Source organism: Trichosurus vulpecula, chromosome 6 (genome assembly GCF_011100635.1).
Source record: "Trichosurus vulpecula isolate mTriVul1 chromosome 6, mTriVul1.pri, whole genome shotgun sequence".
In the NCBI taxonomy this organism is placed as follows: domain Eukaryota; kingdom Metazoa; phylum Chordata; class Mammalia; order Diprotodontia; family Phalangeridae; genus Trichosurus; species Trichosurus vulpecula.
Window position 1 is genome coordinate 241,699,648 of NC_050578.1, and position 14,624 is coordinate 241,714,271.

A 14,624-nucleotide genomic window follows, 5' to 3' on the forward strand; every position below is an offset into this window, starting at 1 on the left:
GTCTAGTAAAATCTGTGGATTCCTTAAAATATTTTTAATGCATTAAATACATAAAATTACAAAAGAATGAACACTATTGTACCAACTATTCTCCATGTCCCAATAGATCACGTATTTGCCTAACATAACAGTATTTTAAAGAGCCTAAAAAAAAAAGCCTTTCCCTCTCCTCTACATCTTCATTTTCTTCAGGATTCAACTTAAGTCCCACACCTATGGAACACTTTCCTTGAACTGCAAACCCAGCCTCTGGTTAATCTCTTCCTTCTATGATGTCCTACAATAATCATTGTTCACACTACTTATTGGACAGTGCTGTCATCAATTATTTTCATGAGTGTTTGCTGGGCACCCATGAACTCAGTCAGAAGAGTAAAGGGATGCCCAATACCTTCTCTCCCCTCTGTTGTGTGCCCAATGAGGTGTGAGTTCCTTGGACAAGATAAGAATTGAAGACCTGGGTCTCTGTTGCTTTACAGATGTAGCCTTTGTTCAGGAAGAAAGTGAGGATCTCTGCATTAACAGCCCATTAATGAGAGAGTTCACACACTTGGACTTGGCCTTTTAAAGAACCAACCCTGGAAACCCATCAGATTCAGGGAATGGATGTACACACAAGAGAGGAAGGGAAAGAGGGAGGGAAGGAAAGAAAGGAAGGAAGGAGAGGAGAAAGGAAGGGAGGGATGGAGGAAGAGAGGAAGGGAAGGAAGGAAAGAAGGGAGGGAGGAAAAGAGAAAGGGAGGGAGGAAAAGAGGAAGGGAGGGAGGAAAAGAGGAAGGGAGGGAGGGAAGGAAAGAAGGGAGGAAGAGAGGTAAGGAAGGAAAGAAGAAAGGAGGGAAGAAAAGAAGGAAAGGAAGGAGGGAGAAGAGGAAGAAGGAAGGGAGGAAGAAAGGAAGGGAGGGAGGGAAGGAAAAAAGGAAAGGGAAGGAAGGGAGGGAGAAGAGGAAGGTAGGGAGGGAAGGAAAGAAGGGAGAGAAGGAAAGGAGTAAAGGAGGAAGGGAAGGAAGGAAAGGAAGGAAGGAAGGAAGGAAATGCATTAGTGAACCTGTGAGTGAATGAATGAATGAATAAGTGAGTGAATGATCATCCTGACTGCAGGATGAACTCCCCGGGCCTCGGACCACTAAGGGGCTGAGCAAGTTTACCAGCGGTGCGTTTGATCCAACTCTTCTGTTGAGATCATGTCTTGCCCATGCCAGACCTGTCCCATTTCTCCGGCCTCTGCCCGCACGGCCCGCGGGTCCGGACCTGGACTCCTTGCCCCGGCCCTGGGCCCTGGGCCTCCTTGGCCCTCCCGCCCTTCCAAAGATGGCGGCCGCGCTGACGGTCGCTCTAGCCACGCCTCGCTCCGCCCCTCGCTCCTTCTCGCTGGTGACGGCGGCGGCGTCCCTCTAGAAAAGCCGCTCTAGCAGGCTCGCAACGTCTTCTCGCTGGTGGTGGGCGGTGCGAGCTGGTCGAGTTGCTGGTTGCTACGTGCGGAGCCGTTATTTCATGGCTGCAACGGGCCCGGGGGCTGAGGTGCGGGGGACGGCGCGGCAGGAGCCAGGACGGGCTCCGGGCAAGGTACTGGATGGAGACCGAGGCAGAAGAGCGGTGAGGGCTTCGGGGCCCGAGTGCGAGGCCGAATCTCGGGCCTAGGAGGCTCGGGAGCAGCCGGGAAGCTGTGAGGGCGCCCTGGGCTTGGAGGGGTGGGGGAAGGGAGGGTTGGGAAGCCTGCGGTCCCGGGCTTGCATCCCGGGCTTGCATCCCGGTCTCGCCGCTTCCCTCGCTCTCTGTGCCACCTTGGGCGTATCCTTGCGCCCCTTCCCCCCTTTGCCGCATTGCGGAGGAGCCTCTGGCCCTGTAGTCTGGGACCCCAGGTTCCCGTGTTATCCCTGACATGCCCGAGCCCTCTAATCTTTCCGGAGGTGGGGAGAGGCAGGTACGCAGCACGGTGGAACTCGGAGTCGGGGGCCTGGGTTCAAATCCTCCTCGGTGCCTGTGCTTTAAAAGCTCTGCGCCGCAGTTCTCCAGTCTGTAAGATGGAAAGGGTTGGACAAGATGGCCTCCGGGCTTCTACGCCAGGTGAATTGTAGGGACCCCTTGTTTACTTATGCACACCGGACCTGTTGGGCTTTTTTACGGTGGCGTCCAGCGTGTTGTGCCCTTTTTAGCGTCAAAGGTCTTGGGGGGGGCAAAGGGGTCGTGGATTCCTTGGGCATCTTCATCGATGCCCATTTATTAAACGCCTACTGTGCCCGCCTGGAGAAGACGACGCAGAAAGAAGTCGGGGAGAAGGGGGAGGGGAGCCGTGGCGCACTGGGGAAAGAGAGAGGGGTCCTCATGCGGGGCGTGTAACGTTACCCCAAAATAATCGAGCCCCTCGGCCCCAGGAGGCCGGGACTAGCCATGGACCCTCAAAATGCGTTCATTTTAAAGACGTGTTGGAAAGTCTACAAGTCTGTGTTGAATTGGCAAAATGGCGGGCCTCGGGGGCGTGGCCGAAGGTTTGGTGCAATGAGGTAATGTGGTAAGAAAAAAAAATGCCGCATTGCGGCGGCCGAGGGGAGGGGCGGGGTCCCTGAGTCCTCGATTGTTGGGCATCTGCTCCCTCGGGCTGATGATCGATATGCCCCCCGCCCCCGTTTTTGATTTCGTTGGTGACCAAAAAGCATTTCGAGGACAGTGTGGCATCAGATTACCAATAAGGAGTAAAAGTTATATTTTTTTTTCTAGTGGTTGAATAATGAATGAAGGGTGCTAGGTGGATGTCATGACCCGGACAGAAGTTGTGTGGTTTAATGAGGGATCAGAGCGGATTTGTAGGTAGCAGCCAGTAGAGTAGAAAAAAGGAGAAAGCCAACGTTTGCTCCAGCTCCTAAGTCTGGGTCGCGGGCCGGGACGTGAAGAGGGAGGATTTAGGTTTTTAGGTGTGGCCCACCCTGGAGGTTGGGAGGTGGGGGATTTGGCGTTGGGGGTCTTAATCTCTGGTAATTTGGGGGGTGTGGGTGGAGTCAGGGGCCGCTGCTGGGATTTGATAGACACGCAGCTGTCTTCTGTGGGTGAGGTCCCGTTTTGTTAGCCTGAATTTGTAATGACTCAGTCAGGAATCATCATTTCACTCAGCTGAGAGGAGGGAAGAAAGTAACCCGGGGTGAGGGATTCAGAAATAGAAGGCCAGCGCAAGACAGAACAGGAGTGATGAGCTTGGAAAACAGGACTTCGGGAGTGAATTCAAGAGGAATGAGGCAGTAGGAAAGGCGAGGATAAAATGAGAAAAGGGAATTTCTGTTTTCAGAACCTTGGACGTCAAAGTTTCACATCAGGAACCAAGGATGTTTACCCTAGAAAAAGAAAGTCGTGGAAATAGGGAATATGAGAAGTGCTTTCAGACGTTATGAGGATCCATAACCAGAGCATTAGCCTTAACTTTTAAAGGGCGGAAATGGGTTCCACAAATGAGTGGGTGTATTGGAGGATGGTTACACACAAGCATCCTAGGGATCCTTACTTCCTTCCCCCCCCCCCCCCCCAAGAAAAATAGGCAAGAATTTATCTTTTGATTGTTAGACATCACCTCTCACCACTATTAGAAAGGTAACTATGTTAATATGCAGTATACACCCATTTTTTTTCCTCTGTGGATCATAATGCTCTTTTGAGTGAACATATATCTCTTGGAGGGCACTATAGTTTTCTGAGACTCGGTGAAATAAAGTGTACCTTTAGATTGGAATTATGCAAAACACCTCACCCTTTTATAGAACCTTGGAGCAGTGGGGAGGGCTTCCACAGTGCAGCCAAAGAATAATAGTGTCTACAAACATTTAGGGCCTGTTACAGGCTTGGGGCCGGCGGCGGGGGGGGGGGGGGGGGGGGGGGGGGGGGGGGGGCGGCTCGCACTGAGCTAAGTGCTGGGAATCCAAAGGCAGAAGAGCTCCTGCCCTCAAAGAGCTCCCAATCTGGTTCTTTCCAGCCCCTAACGTTTTTGGATCAATGTTATAAAGAAGAGTCCTATTAGTTGGTATTGGTATCACATCCCTTATGACAGTGGAGGACGTTTTTGGTGAGCATTTATCTGATATCAGTAATCAGAGGAGTGCTGAAGTTAGGTGTGATTATTGCTGTGGAGTCATGTGAGCTTTACATTGGTAGTTTTGAGAATTGTATTAATACCTAATCGTATGTGATAACATTTTTTGTTTTGTTGATATATACCAACAACAAAGAATAATATTTCTCCACATCTTTGTCGGTTGTGACTGTGAAGGTTTGGTTTATGGCATAATTTAAAAAAAAAAACCTGCAAAGGGTTGATTTTTTTTCTTCAAGAAGACCCTCTGAAGAATGTTGTATAAACGGTTCTCATTAACATTTTATAAGAAATGAGTAATTGTACTGCTTTCTTTGTTGGCCTTTTTAGTAATAACAGATCCGTCATCTTTTCCTTTTGGCCTTCTCCCTTTGTGATTCTTTGTTCAACATTGGAGTGCCTTTTAAACATTTTCAAAGCCTTTTCTTAACCTTTATTTGCAGGCAGAAACACCAAATCATTACATTTCCAAAAGGAAAAAAAGGTTCTGCATAGTAACATGAAAATGGCAGTGATCTTTTATAGTAATGCTCTTAAGCAGATTGTAAAAATGAGTCTTTCATGTTCCATTTTCCTAAATAAGTATCTGCCTCTGCACATTTTCTTTCCTTGTGCTGTGCAGTGCAGGTTGCAGAAGTGCTCTAAAGAGGTGGTTGTAGCCTATGATTAACTGTAGATTTTAATACCTTTTAGGAAAATGGGGGAGGAAAGTGGTAAATTGACAATGATAAATCAGCAAAAGGCTAGCAAATTTAGATTTGAAAGAAATTTTAGAGGGCATCTAATTCTATCTCTTGATTTTGAAAATGAAGGGAAAGAAGTTTAATTGACAAAGGAAATTGAAATTTTGCCCCCAAAGTCTGTCAGCAGTTGGTCAGTAAACTAAGAAAAAATTCTCAAGGATCATTTAGCTTGAGTGTGTGCACAGGAAGGCTTCTCTAGCTGTAATGTGTGGCCAGATGTTAGAGGTGAGGGACCCAGTTCATGAGAATTGACTTTATTTCTTTTGCCCCAAGGATCCAACAAATGCCTACTCCAGAGCAAATATTACACTGGAATCCAGTGGTGCCACTGGATTATTAAAGTAATTTTTTTCTCCTATATTTAGAAATGTCTGTGAGCTCTATTGGCTCCATCTTCCCAACATACTATATCAAAACTCTCCAGATTTGAAAAATCTTTAGGCACATCTTTGTCACTTCAGTTATGGCTCAAGCTAACTTTATTTTTACTGTTTATCAGGCTCTACCTTCAAGGCAAATAAAATTCCTGGCACCATGTATTCAAGCCCACAAAACACTGTCATTGATGAGTGGTCAAGGGTGGTGGTCAATCTCACTTGCCTACTTTTGGAGAGTTTATGGCCACCATAGTTGCTTTTACAAAAATGGCTTCTCTGATTGACGTTCTCTTGGTTGTCTTCCATTACTAAAATCACCTGACCTTTATAGTCATTCAGTTTCAGATTCTACATGAAAGTCATAACTGTTCTGGGGGCAACTCCGCTGTATGAGTGAGTTCAGGCTGACAAAGTGGGTTAAGCCGTATAGCTATAGCAGAGACCCACTTTTCTCTTGGACAGCCAGCCACCACTGTCATAGGGTGCTTTTAAAATTGTCACCTCTACAATGAATTTCTTCTCTGTGTATTTGGTCAAGTTCATCTTTTCATCTCAATCTTTAAGGGTCATTTTTATTTCCTTATCTACTACATTGAGTACTGAGTATAAATGATGGTTCCATTGTTGATAAAAATAGATTTGCTGTAAAAACATTGGTAAATCATTCACATCTATTTTTTTGCTCTACCAGCTTCAACTGTGAATGCTTTTGGGAAGATAGGGCTTATTGCCCAGTTTGTGAAATGTAGTTGGTGGACAGTGAACTGGGCTCAGAATTAAATAGAAGGAAGAAAGCTGCAGGCTGAATTGCATTTGGGAAAGTTGACAGCACTTTCAGATATCCCAAGCTGCCCTTTGCTGCAAAAGCCCATCTTATTAGTGCCAATATTCTCCTAGTGATACTATATGCCTGCAAATCATGGAATACTATGCCCTCAGAAGAATCAAAATTGCAGGTGACTTGTGGAAAGATTCATGATGGGGCTAAATTGACTGCAGCATATTATCACTGTTGATTTGTATGCAAGAAATCATGTAAAAAGCATGACGTGTGACCAGAAAAGGAGTTGAACTGGTGAAGGGATAACAAATGGACAACCTGAGCATTGCTCTGGTGTTCACAGAATATTAAGTATCTAGAGGAAAACCTCCAATATGTTGGGTAACTCCTCTGGAGGATTTTTGGACAAGAATTGCACAGGATGAGAAGGCATGGATGGGATGGGATCTACACCAGTGGAGGATTACCCACACTGATGAGCATACTTCCAGCTTTGACAAAGAAACTCCTTGGCTCATTTATTTCTAGTTCTAAGGGAATTGTCTGCAGAAAACCTCATTGCTATTGAGAGGGCCTCTTCGAGTGAGGAAAACTGGCCCACATTAGGCAAAACAGTTTTGAATATTTTCTGTGACCTTAGCCTGCAGATCAGACACTGAAGTAAATCTTTAGTTCCTTTAAAACTATCTTTTTGTTTTTGTATCACTTTGTGTTCTGAGGACAGACAAGGAATCTGACCTTACCTGAGGGTAAAGGGCGTGGGTGTGGGTGTGTGTGGGTGTGCGGGCGTGTGCGCGCGCGCGCGCGCGCGCGCACACACACACACACACAGCCATATACAAAGTTGAGGATAAGAGACTACTTCAGTTTTCCTATTCTGGAAATGGTGGAAAGACGGTGAAATAAGTAAAGACCATACCTTCCCAGACTTGAGCAGGCAAAACATTCTGATTTACCCTTGGTCAGCATTATTTTTTGGGATATCTTCCCAGCTCTAATTTTAGCATTTTTAAAAAATGGACTGCCAACAAGCCTGGCCCTAATCAGCCAAGTCAATTAATCTTTAGAAATAACAAAAGACCTTCCTGACTATCAGAGCTATCTAAAAGTAGAATAAGCTGCCTTGGTAGAGTTCACTGTCATTGGCAGTCTTTAAGCAGAGAGTGGGTGATAACTTGTCAGAAATGTTAGCACATTCAAGCTTCAGGTAGGGGTCAGACTAGGGGGTGCCATCTGAGGTCCCTTCGCATTCTTAAGGATTTTTGACTCAGGGTATAAATGGCTTATTTTAGGAAAGCCAACCTGATTGTGCCAATCATTGAGCATGTATTAAGCACTTAGTATGTAATAGGACCTTTTACTACCTTCAGAAGACACATAGGATAGAATCTCAGCCCAACCTCCTTATTTAACAGATCGAGGATCCAGGGCCCCAGAGAAGTGAAGGGATTTTCCTGTGATCACCCAGTGATGAGTAGTGTGATTGTAGGCAGTTCTCACATGCCATTTGATGTTATTTTTTGTGTCCCCTTGGCTAGATCTCAACCGCTGCTTCTTATCTAAGGAAACATTGTATCCTCCTTAATTGAATATGATTTTGAGTTAAGCTGATGAGAACCTTGAATAACTACTGATTTCTAGCAAGAAAAAAAAGGGCAGGCAAATAAGTGTACCTTTTTTTTCAAAATGAGATAAATTATGATTTCAGTATAATACTTTAAAATGGGAATTGCTTTTAGTTAAGATGCTTTCTAGCTTTTCAAATAAGAAATTAAAGAAGTATATCTAGAATCACACACACCCCTCCTTTTTTGATAACTCTTGTATGGTCATCCTGAGAAATGGGTAGTTCCCAGCTTAGAAATGTCGAAATAGCCAGTGCACTATTGTTATAGCTTTATGTTGAAAAATGATGAATGGGAAGAAACTGTTAGAAGTAGAAACAACTTCATCCTGGGGTTAAATTCCCTAGCCAGGCTAGCCTGCCTATTTAGGGTCACTCTTTCCCTCCTCCCCTGCCTGCCTTTTTACCATGTTTTACTTCTACACTGGACTAACTTTTTTTGTTGTCTTTTTCTTTTTTTTGTCTTTTTTTTTTTTGTCTTCCTGAACTTACTTCCTCTACTTAGAGAGTTCTTTGACTTAAATGCAAATATCCAGTAAACAAGTGTGAAATAGAAGAAGAATAACTTTGTGGAATTAACACAACAGAAATCCCCTAACTTAAAAGGGAGTTGTACTTAGAGCTGTTAACTTTTGGTGCCTAGTCCCAGTATTCTCTCCAGAAAATCTCAGGAAATTGGTGATTCTGAAGACACCTTTAGCCAGTTTCAGGATTTCACCTAGCCAACTTTATGCCCAGGAAAGGACAGTTGTAGCCTTTCCTCTCTTCCTTGTATCCAGGATTCTGGTTACTACTATTAGATAAATTTCTCTGGTCTAACATGGAATTCTAACCATAATTGTTCCTGTGAAAAAATTCCAAGTCCCAAACAGTTGATTTCTAAAAATGAACTTTGAATATGAGTTATCTTTGGATTGAATATGGATGTCATGATCTTGCAGGTGTTGCTGCAATTTATAAACCTGCGAATGTAATCCAGAATGTGAAGCATGGAGGAGAATTTTCTCTAAGAAACAAATGAACAAACAAAACAGTGTATTATATTTGCAACAGAAGTTTTAAGAGGGGGAATAAAATTCTATAGGTTATATAAATCTGATTTTATTTTTTTTAATTTTTTTTTATTTTTTTTTTAGTGTCAGGCCTCTAGGGTAAGAAAAAAAAATTGTAACATAAATCTGATTCACTTTAATGCTTTCTCTAGGGTGATCCTCAATAGGACCTACTAGAGGCTACAGAAAAAAACCTAGGCAGAATTTTTAAAACGGTGAAATAGGTTGTTCTAAGGAAGTAAGATGGATCCCTGTTCAGTTGGAGTTCAGCTTCGTGCTACCAATGAATGTCATAAGACATACTATACTCGACATACTGGCTTCAAGACTTTGCAAGAATTGTCATCAAATGATGCACTTTTACTTCAGCTTAGAACCGGAATGACCCTCTCTGGAAACAATACAATTTGCTTCCATCATGCAAAAATTTACATTGATCGATTTGAGGACTTGCAAAAGTCTTGTTGTGATCCTTTTAACATACACAAAAAGCTTGCAAAGAAAAATTTGCATGCGATTGACTTAGATGATGCCACTTTCCTAAGTGCCAAGTTTGGAAGACAGCTTGTACCTGGTTGGAAGCTTTGTCCAAAATGCACACAGATAATCAATGGAAGTGTGGATGTTGAATCTGAAGATCGCCAAAAAAGGAAAGCTGATTCAGACGTATGTATATGGGCCAATTTTTCACTTATTTAGGTCTGCAATTTAGAGTTTTGCTTGGGTAGTATAGAAGCATACCTTTTTTTGTTATCATTGCTCATATGCATTTAAATCAACGTAATATCATGCATACAAAATTTAGACCAGTGAGAATCATTTGAGTGATAAGATCAAAAAAAGCAGTGTCACAGTTTAGCATTTACAGCTAGAAGAAAGTCCAGGAGGGAGTAGCAGGTGGCTTGCAATGAATGTTTCTCCTTGCTCCTTTTATTCTCTTCCTCTTTTGTCCTCACCCATGTTTGGATTTGTGTGGGTGTGTCTAGGAGCACAGCTCAGACTCTCCTGGCCCTGTTTTCTAATTTTAGGCCTCTCTATGGTCACCAAAAACATGACTGTAAAATTTTGATTTGATTTTTGTGGGGTATGAGATATGGTATGTCTTATTTTGAAGGTTTTTACCTTGAAAAACGCGTACCTTCTATTTTGAAGAACTTAACAATTCAGTACTATGAAAGACTTTAATAGAAGGCTTTTAAAAATTGTATATTAGTGGGTAATGAGCTATATTTCTTCCCTCCCACCTAGGACTAATAACGCTGCCATGTGTTAGCAAGCATGTAAGCACTTTTTCATTTGTGCTTCTAGAAAAGTAAGATTGAAAAGATAGAAAAGTAGGATCCTGAGGACTTAGCGAAGCCTATTTCTTTAACATAAGCACTGTAAGGTGACCCTTCCCTTGTTTTCCTGATGCAGTTCTCCCAGTGTCGAGCATGTTAGTACCTAGTCACATTTCAGAATACTGAATACTGCTTTTTGTCAGAATCCTATCTATCCTAACATAGTAACACATCATCAGTGTGTTCCACATGCCTGATTAACTACATAGCTGAAAAAATTCACCTTTGAGTGTTTTTTTTTTTTAATATTTTTTTTTTGTTTAGCCACTTTGGGAGGAATGTTTTCTTTTTCACAGTTCACTGATTTCTCAGAAGAAACTGAACTTAAATCTTTGGCTCAGCCTCATTGTGAATGTCTACTATTTCACTGTGCTGAGTTGGTTTTTGTTTTGTTTTGTTTTGTTTTGACTTCCTCTTCTCCACTGCTATCAACCTTTAGTTCTGCCGCCAGTGTGTCTACCTCTTATGCCTTCCTCCTGTGCTACTTTTGATTTGCTGTGGTATAATAAAACAAATAACCGAGAGGGTTAGAGTTGTGTGATCTGAGAGTCAGTAAGCACTGAATAATGACCGCATGGCTTCTACAGAATAAATTTCAGTTTTAGTGCATTGGGCTCCCAGACTTTGTTTCATTTCTGGGTAAGGCAGGCAGTATTCTGTATGGTTAGCTTGGCAGTCATTAAGAGTGGGATGTTTACTATTTGTGTCTTTGATATAGAGATCTAACTTGAGAATTTTTACTTTTCCTTAGGGAAGGACTGCTAAAGCCTTGCGGTCCTTGCAATTTGCAAATCCAGGAAAGCAAACTGAATTTACTCCAGAAACTGGTAAGAGAGAGAAAAGAAGGCAGACTAAAGCAACCAATTCTGACAGGTAGGCAATTTATACTAATTAAGAAATGTAAGCTGACCGTGTAACATTTTGTTGCTTATTTTTGTTTCATCTTCATTTCTGAGATTTCCTAAATTGCTATTACACATTGCTTGGGGGAGGTGGGGGGTGGAAGGAGAAATGTCCCTTAGTCTCCATTTCCTTGTTTTACAAATGAAAGTGTTGAAGGCAGTGAGTGATGTCTGGGTCTCTTTCAATGCTAAACATTAAGTTTATTGATAATCAAATTATATACCAAGATCATAATTTATAACCTGGTGGTGATATTTAAACTCTTCAAAAGTGAAATAGAGGGTTCTTTTAAAATTTTGATTTTTTTTTTTACTTTACATAGCAATCACTTAAAATATTTTTGTACTTCACTTTTGAAGTTAAACTAGAAATCCCACAAAAGAGTAGCAAGATTGATTTGGGGAGAGGGCGGGGTGGGGGGGGAGGCGGACGACAACATGAGTTGAATGAAGTGCTATCTTCTATTCCCATATAGAAATATTGACGTTTGGGGGATATTTTCCGTCCATACATTAGATTTCTGCTTCTTAAATGGAGATTGTGACTACTCAATATATGATGACTTTGATCTAAAGTTATGAACCACTGTAATAGGACCATACCCAAGTTGTTAGAGGTAGCCATATGGAATATCAGAAATCCTTTTGGTCATATATTATCAATTTAATATAAATTGTAAAAAACTCCCCATCCCCACCATACTTTTCTTTACATTATTCTCTTTGTTTTTATGCTAAAAAATGGAAAAAATGAGGGAGTAGGGCTTGGAATTAAAAATTCTTAATGTTAGATTGTTAGAAGTAACTTTTTTCCCCCCTTTTTACAGGCAAGTGATACCACCAAAGAGCAAAGTCTATGATAGCCAGGGCCTCCTGATAATAAGTGGGATGGATCTCTGTGACTGCCTCGATGAAGATTGCCTGGGATGCTTCTACGCATGTCCTAATTGTGGTTCTAACAAGTGTGGAGCTGAATGCCGCTGTGACAGAAAATGGCTTTATGAGCAGATTGAAATAGAAGGAGGGGAGATTATTCATAATAAGCATGCTGGGTAATTTGAAGGGCTTGAATGAGCTTCTCTATTTCCTTGAAGCTCTAAAATTCTACTGTATACTCAGAATTCAAGCATGATAAACAAGTGCCAAGATTTTAAAAATATTATTACATGTGAGTGTTTTGTGCTAGGTGTTTTAGAATTCATTGTGTTGTGTATATTTTAGGTGGACTTCAAAAAAAATCAGCTTAAGTTCATTGTGGATAAATAAGCAAGCTTAGTAGTTGGGAACAGTGCTTGACTGTACAATGGGAACTGATCTTTGTACACCTGTTAAAACCATTCTGGCAGTTACTCATGGATTAGTAAATGGGAGCAAAATCTTCAAAGCACTTTATCAGATTACATTCCCTTTAAGTAAAGAAATCATGAAAACACAATTATTTTGACACTATCCTAAGCGTTCTTACTCCTTTTCTACCCAGCTTTCTGTCAAATTAGGGATTATTAATATTTTAAAATTTAAACTGTAGCCCAATAAATTCTAAACAAATGTATAGCTCACTTAATTTAGCGTTTGGCCTGGCCTTCTAAATTGAACTTAAAATTCTGTTGTGATGTAGATTCAACTCTGTGACCACCTCTCCACTCCTTCCCCCACGCCCCATCCATTTCAAATTGAAGCCAAATAAGCCTCTACACCACATAGAATTTAGGTTTCCTGTCCAATCAAGAAGCATACATACTGACCTTTAAGATTTGTGTTCCTGTAATTCCCTTCAATACATTACAGCAGCATGCTCCTTAGGTGTAGACAATTTTAGATTCCTTTTAGAAGAGGTAGATTTCTCACAAAGAATTGTATATATGAAATCTCAAGTTCATAAATTGCCTTCAAATTTAGAGCTGTGTTTCAAATATTATTAGACAACAAATTTGAAATGGTGGCACAAAGTCTTTAACACGTTTACTTGGGAAATTACCTAAAGAACACTCAGTATCCCTTGCTTGCAGATTTAGCTTTGAAGAGTCTGCCTTCCAAAGGACTCTCACTTTAAAGAGTTCATAAGAAATGTAAATCCTGCTGGTTTTCTGAATGGTTATTTGCAAGGCTGTTGAGATTTAGTACATCTTTAAACAGTGAATCTACAAGTCCATTTCCTGTTCCTTGTTTGAAATGAGAGTGCTATGGAACCTTCAGGTCCTTTTTATGTTGCTGCTAGACTTCAAGGGACCTGACTTAAAAAAGCAAGTGCTAAAGCTGTACAAATGTTAATTTCCGTTCTGTATGGATTTTAATAGAGAAGTCTGTTAACATGCTAAAAGTTAAATTGAAATTAGAAATACAGGTATCCAGATTTTGTGTTTTCAGGTTTTTTGATGTTGCTAGTTCAATTGCACTTTTGCATAATTGATTAAGGTGTAATATTTTTTTTGTAGTTTTATTTGACTTTCTACAGATCTGGTGTCTGTTTAATTAATAGCTGTGCTTCTGCAATGAATATCATACTGATAGAATCTAGTGTTAGAGAATCTAGTTGTAATTTAAGTCCTTGATGAGACTTTGTATACTAGGGCCCCACGGCCCATACTAATTTTGCTCTGTTGATGTGGGCATGTTCCTTTTTAGCAATTGTGTTTCCAAGTCTTTATTATTCTACTGAGCATCCATGTTTATATAAGTACTATAGGTACTATTCACATAGGTATTGTACCTTGTCAGAATTATATTAAATATTGAAATATCTTAATGCTATGTACGTACATACTTCAGGAGGGAGGTGTTTGAGTTCTTCCTAGTTGAAAGCTTCAGAAGACTTGTCAGTTCATTGTGGAGACAGTGGTAGGAGCTGTGATAATTCACAGAGAAGGAAATTGTTTTGGAAGTTAAGTTGTTGTCCAGGAAGATCTTAATTCGAAATTGACTTACACTTTGATGCGTAATTGTCTTCATTATCTCATTCATGTGGGTATTCCATCCATCCATATGTAGATTCTACTCATTCTATCTTGTGCACTTTGTGTATCTTCCACATACTGTCTAAGCTGTACACCATTAACACAAAAGGAATAAATACCTTGATAGCAGTATTTACTTTGTCACTACTACTTTTAGATGTGTGAACCATTTTCTTGGGCCCAACACAACTACCCTTTGTAGCTGTTTTGCTTTACAAACCAACATTTTTCGTTATATAAAGATAAATTAGCAATGTCCCAGCTTAATTTTAATTTTGGCCCTACCATAACACTCTGCCTTTGTCTAAATTTTCAAGGGTTTGGATAAAAATTTGCCATATAGAAGGTCAGAATTACCACAGAGTGAACTGTTACTACTTGATTAATTCAGTTTTTCTCTTTATAGTTACTTTGTTGCTAAAGGCATTTTGTTCTGTTGTAAAGTTTGTGTGCAATTTATTTGGTTTTTGCTAATAGCTACTGGAACTATAAGAAAATAAACCACACTTCTCATCCATTACTGCTTCAGCTTGATCACTTCTAATTGTGTTTTGAATCAATAATTACGTAGTGATTCAATGGTATACCCCCAAAAAAGTTATCAACTCAGATACAATTCTTAAACTCAACTATATTAGTCCTTATTGTCCGCTAGTAATTGACAAGCCAATTTTGAGGTAGTTAAGTGAAGGAACTTATGTGAATGAAGGGATGTATTTCTGTAGGTAAGAAAGAATTGGGGAGATAAGATTCTTACTCATAAAGAAAAGTTAGCAAAG

General features: G+C 40.9%; 1 protein-coding gene across 2 annotated transcripts; it reads left to right on the plus strand.

Moving 5' to 3' along the window:
- The first annotated feature begins 1,412 nt into the window (after positions 1-1,412).
- Positions 1,413-14,362, plus strand: LOC118853039 (ADP ribosylation factor like GTPase 14 effector protein). 2 transcript variants are annotated; one of them, XR_005010650.1, is made up of 4 exons: positions 1,413-1,593; positions 8,802-9,315; positions 10,741-10,862; positions 11,719-14,362. XR_005010650.1 is itself a non-coding variant. In XM_036762870.1 (4 exons), exons 2-4 carry the CDS (start codon positions 8,893-8,895, stop codon positions 11,945-11,947), a joined length of 774 nt encoding a protein of 257 aa, XP_036618765.1. In that variant the 5' UTR covers positions 1,417-1,563; positions 8,802-8,892; the 3' UTR covers positions 11,948-14,362. The 2 variants fall into 2 exon arrangements, 1 of the variants encoding a protein (XP_036618765.1); XM_036762870.1 differs by having other exon boundaries at positions 1,417-1,563.
- The last annotated feature ends 262 nt before the right edge of the window (positions 14,363-14,624 follow it).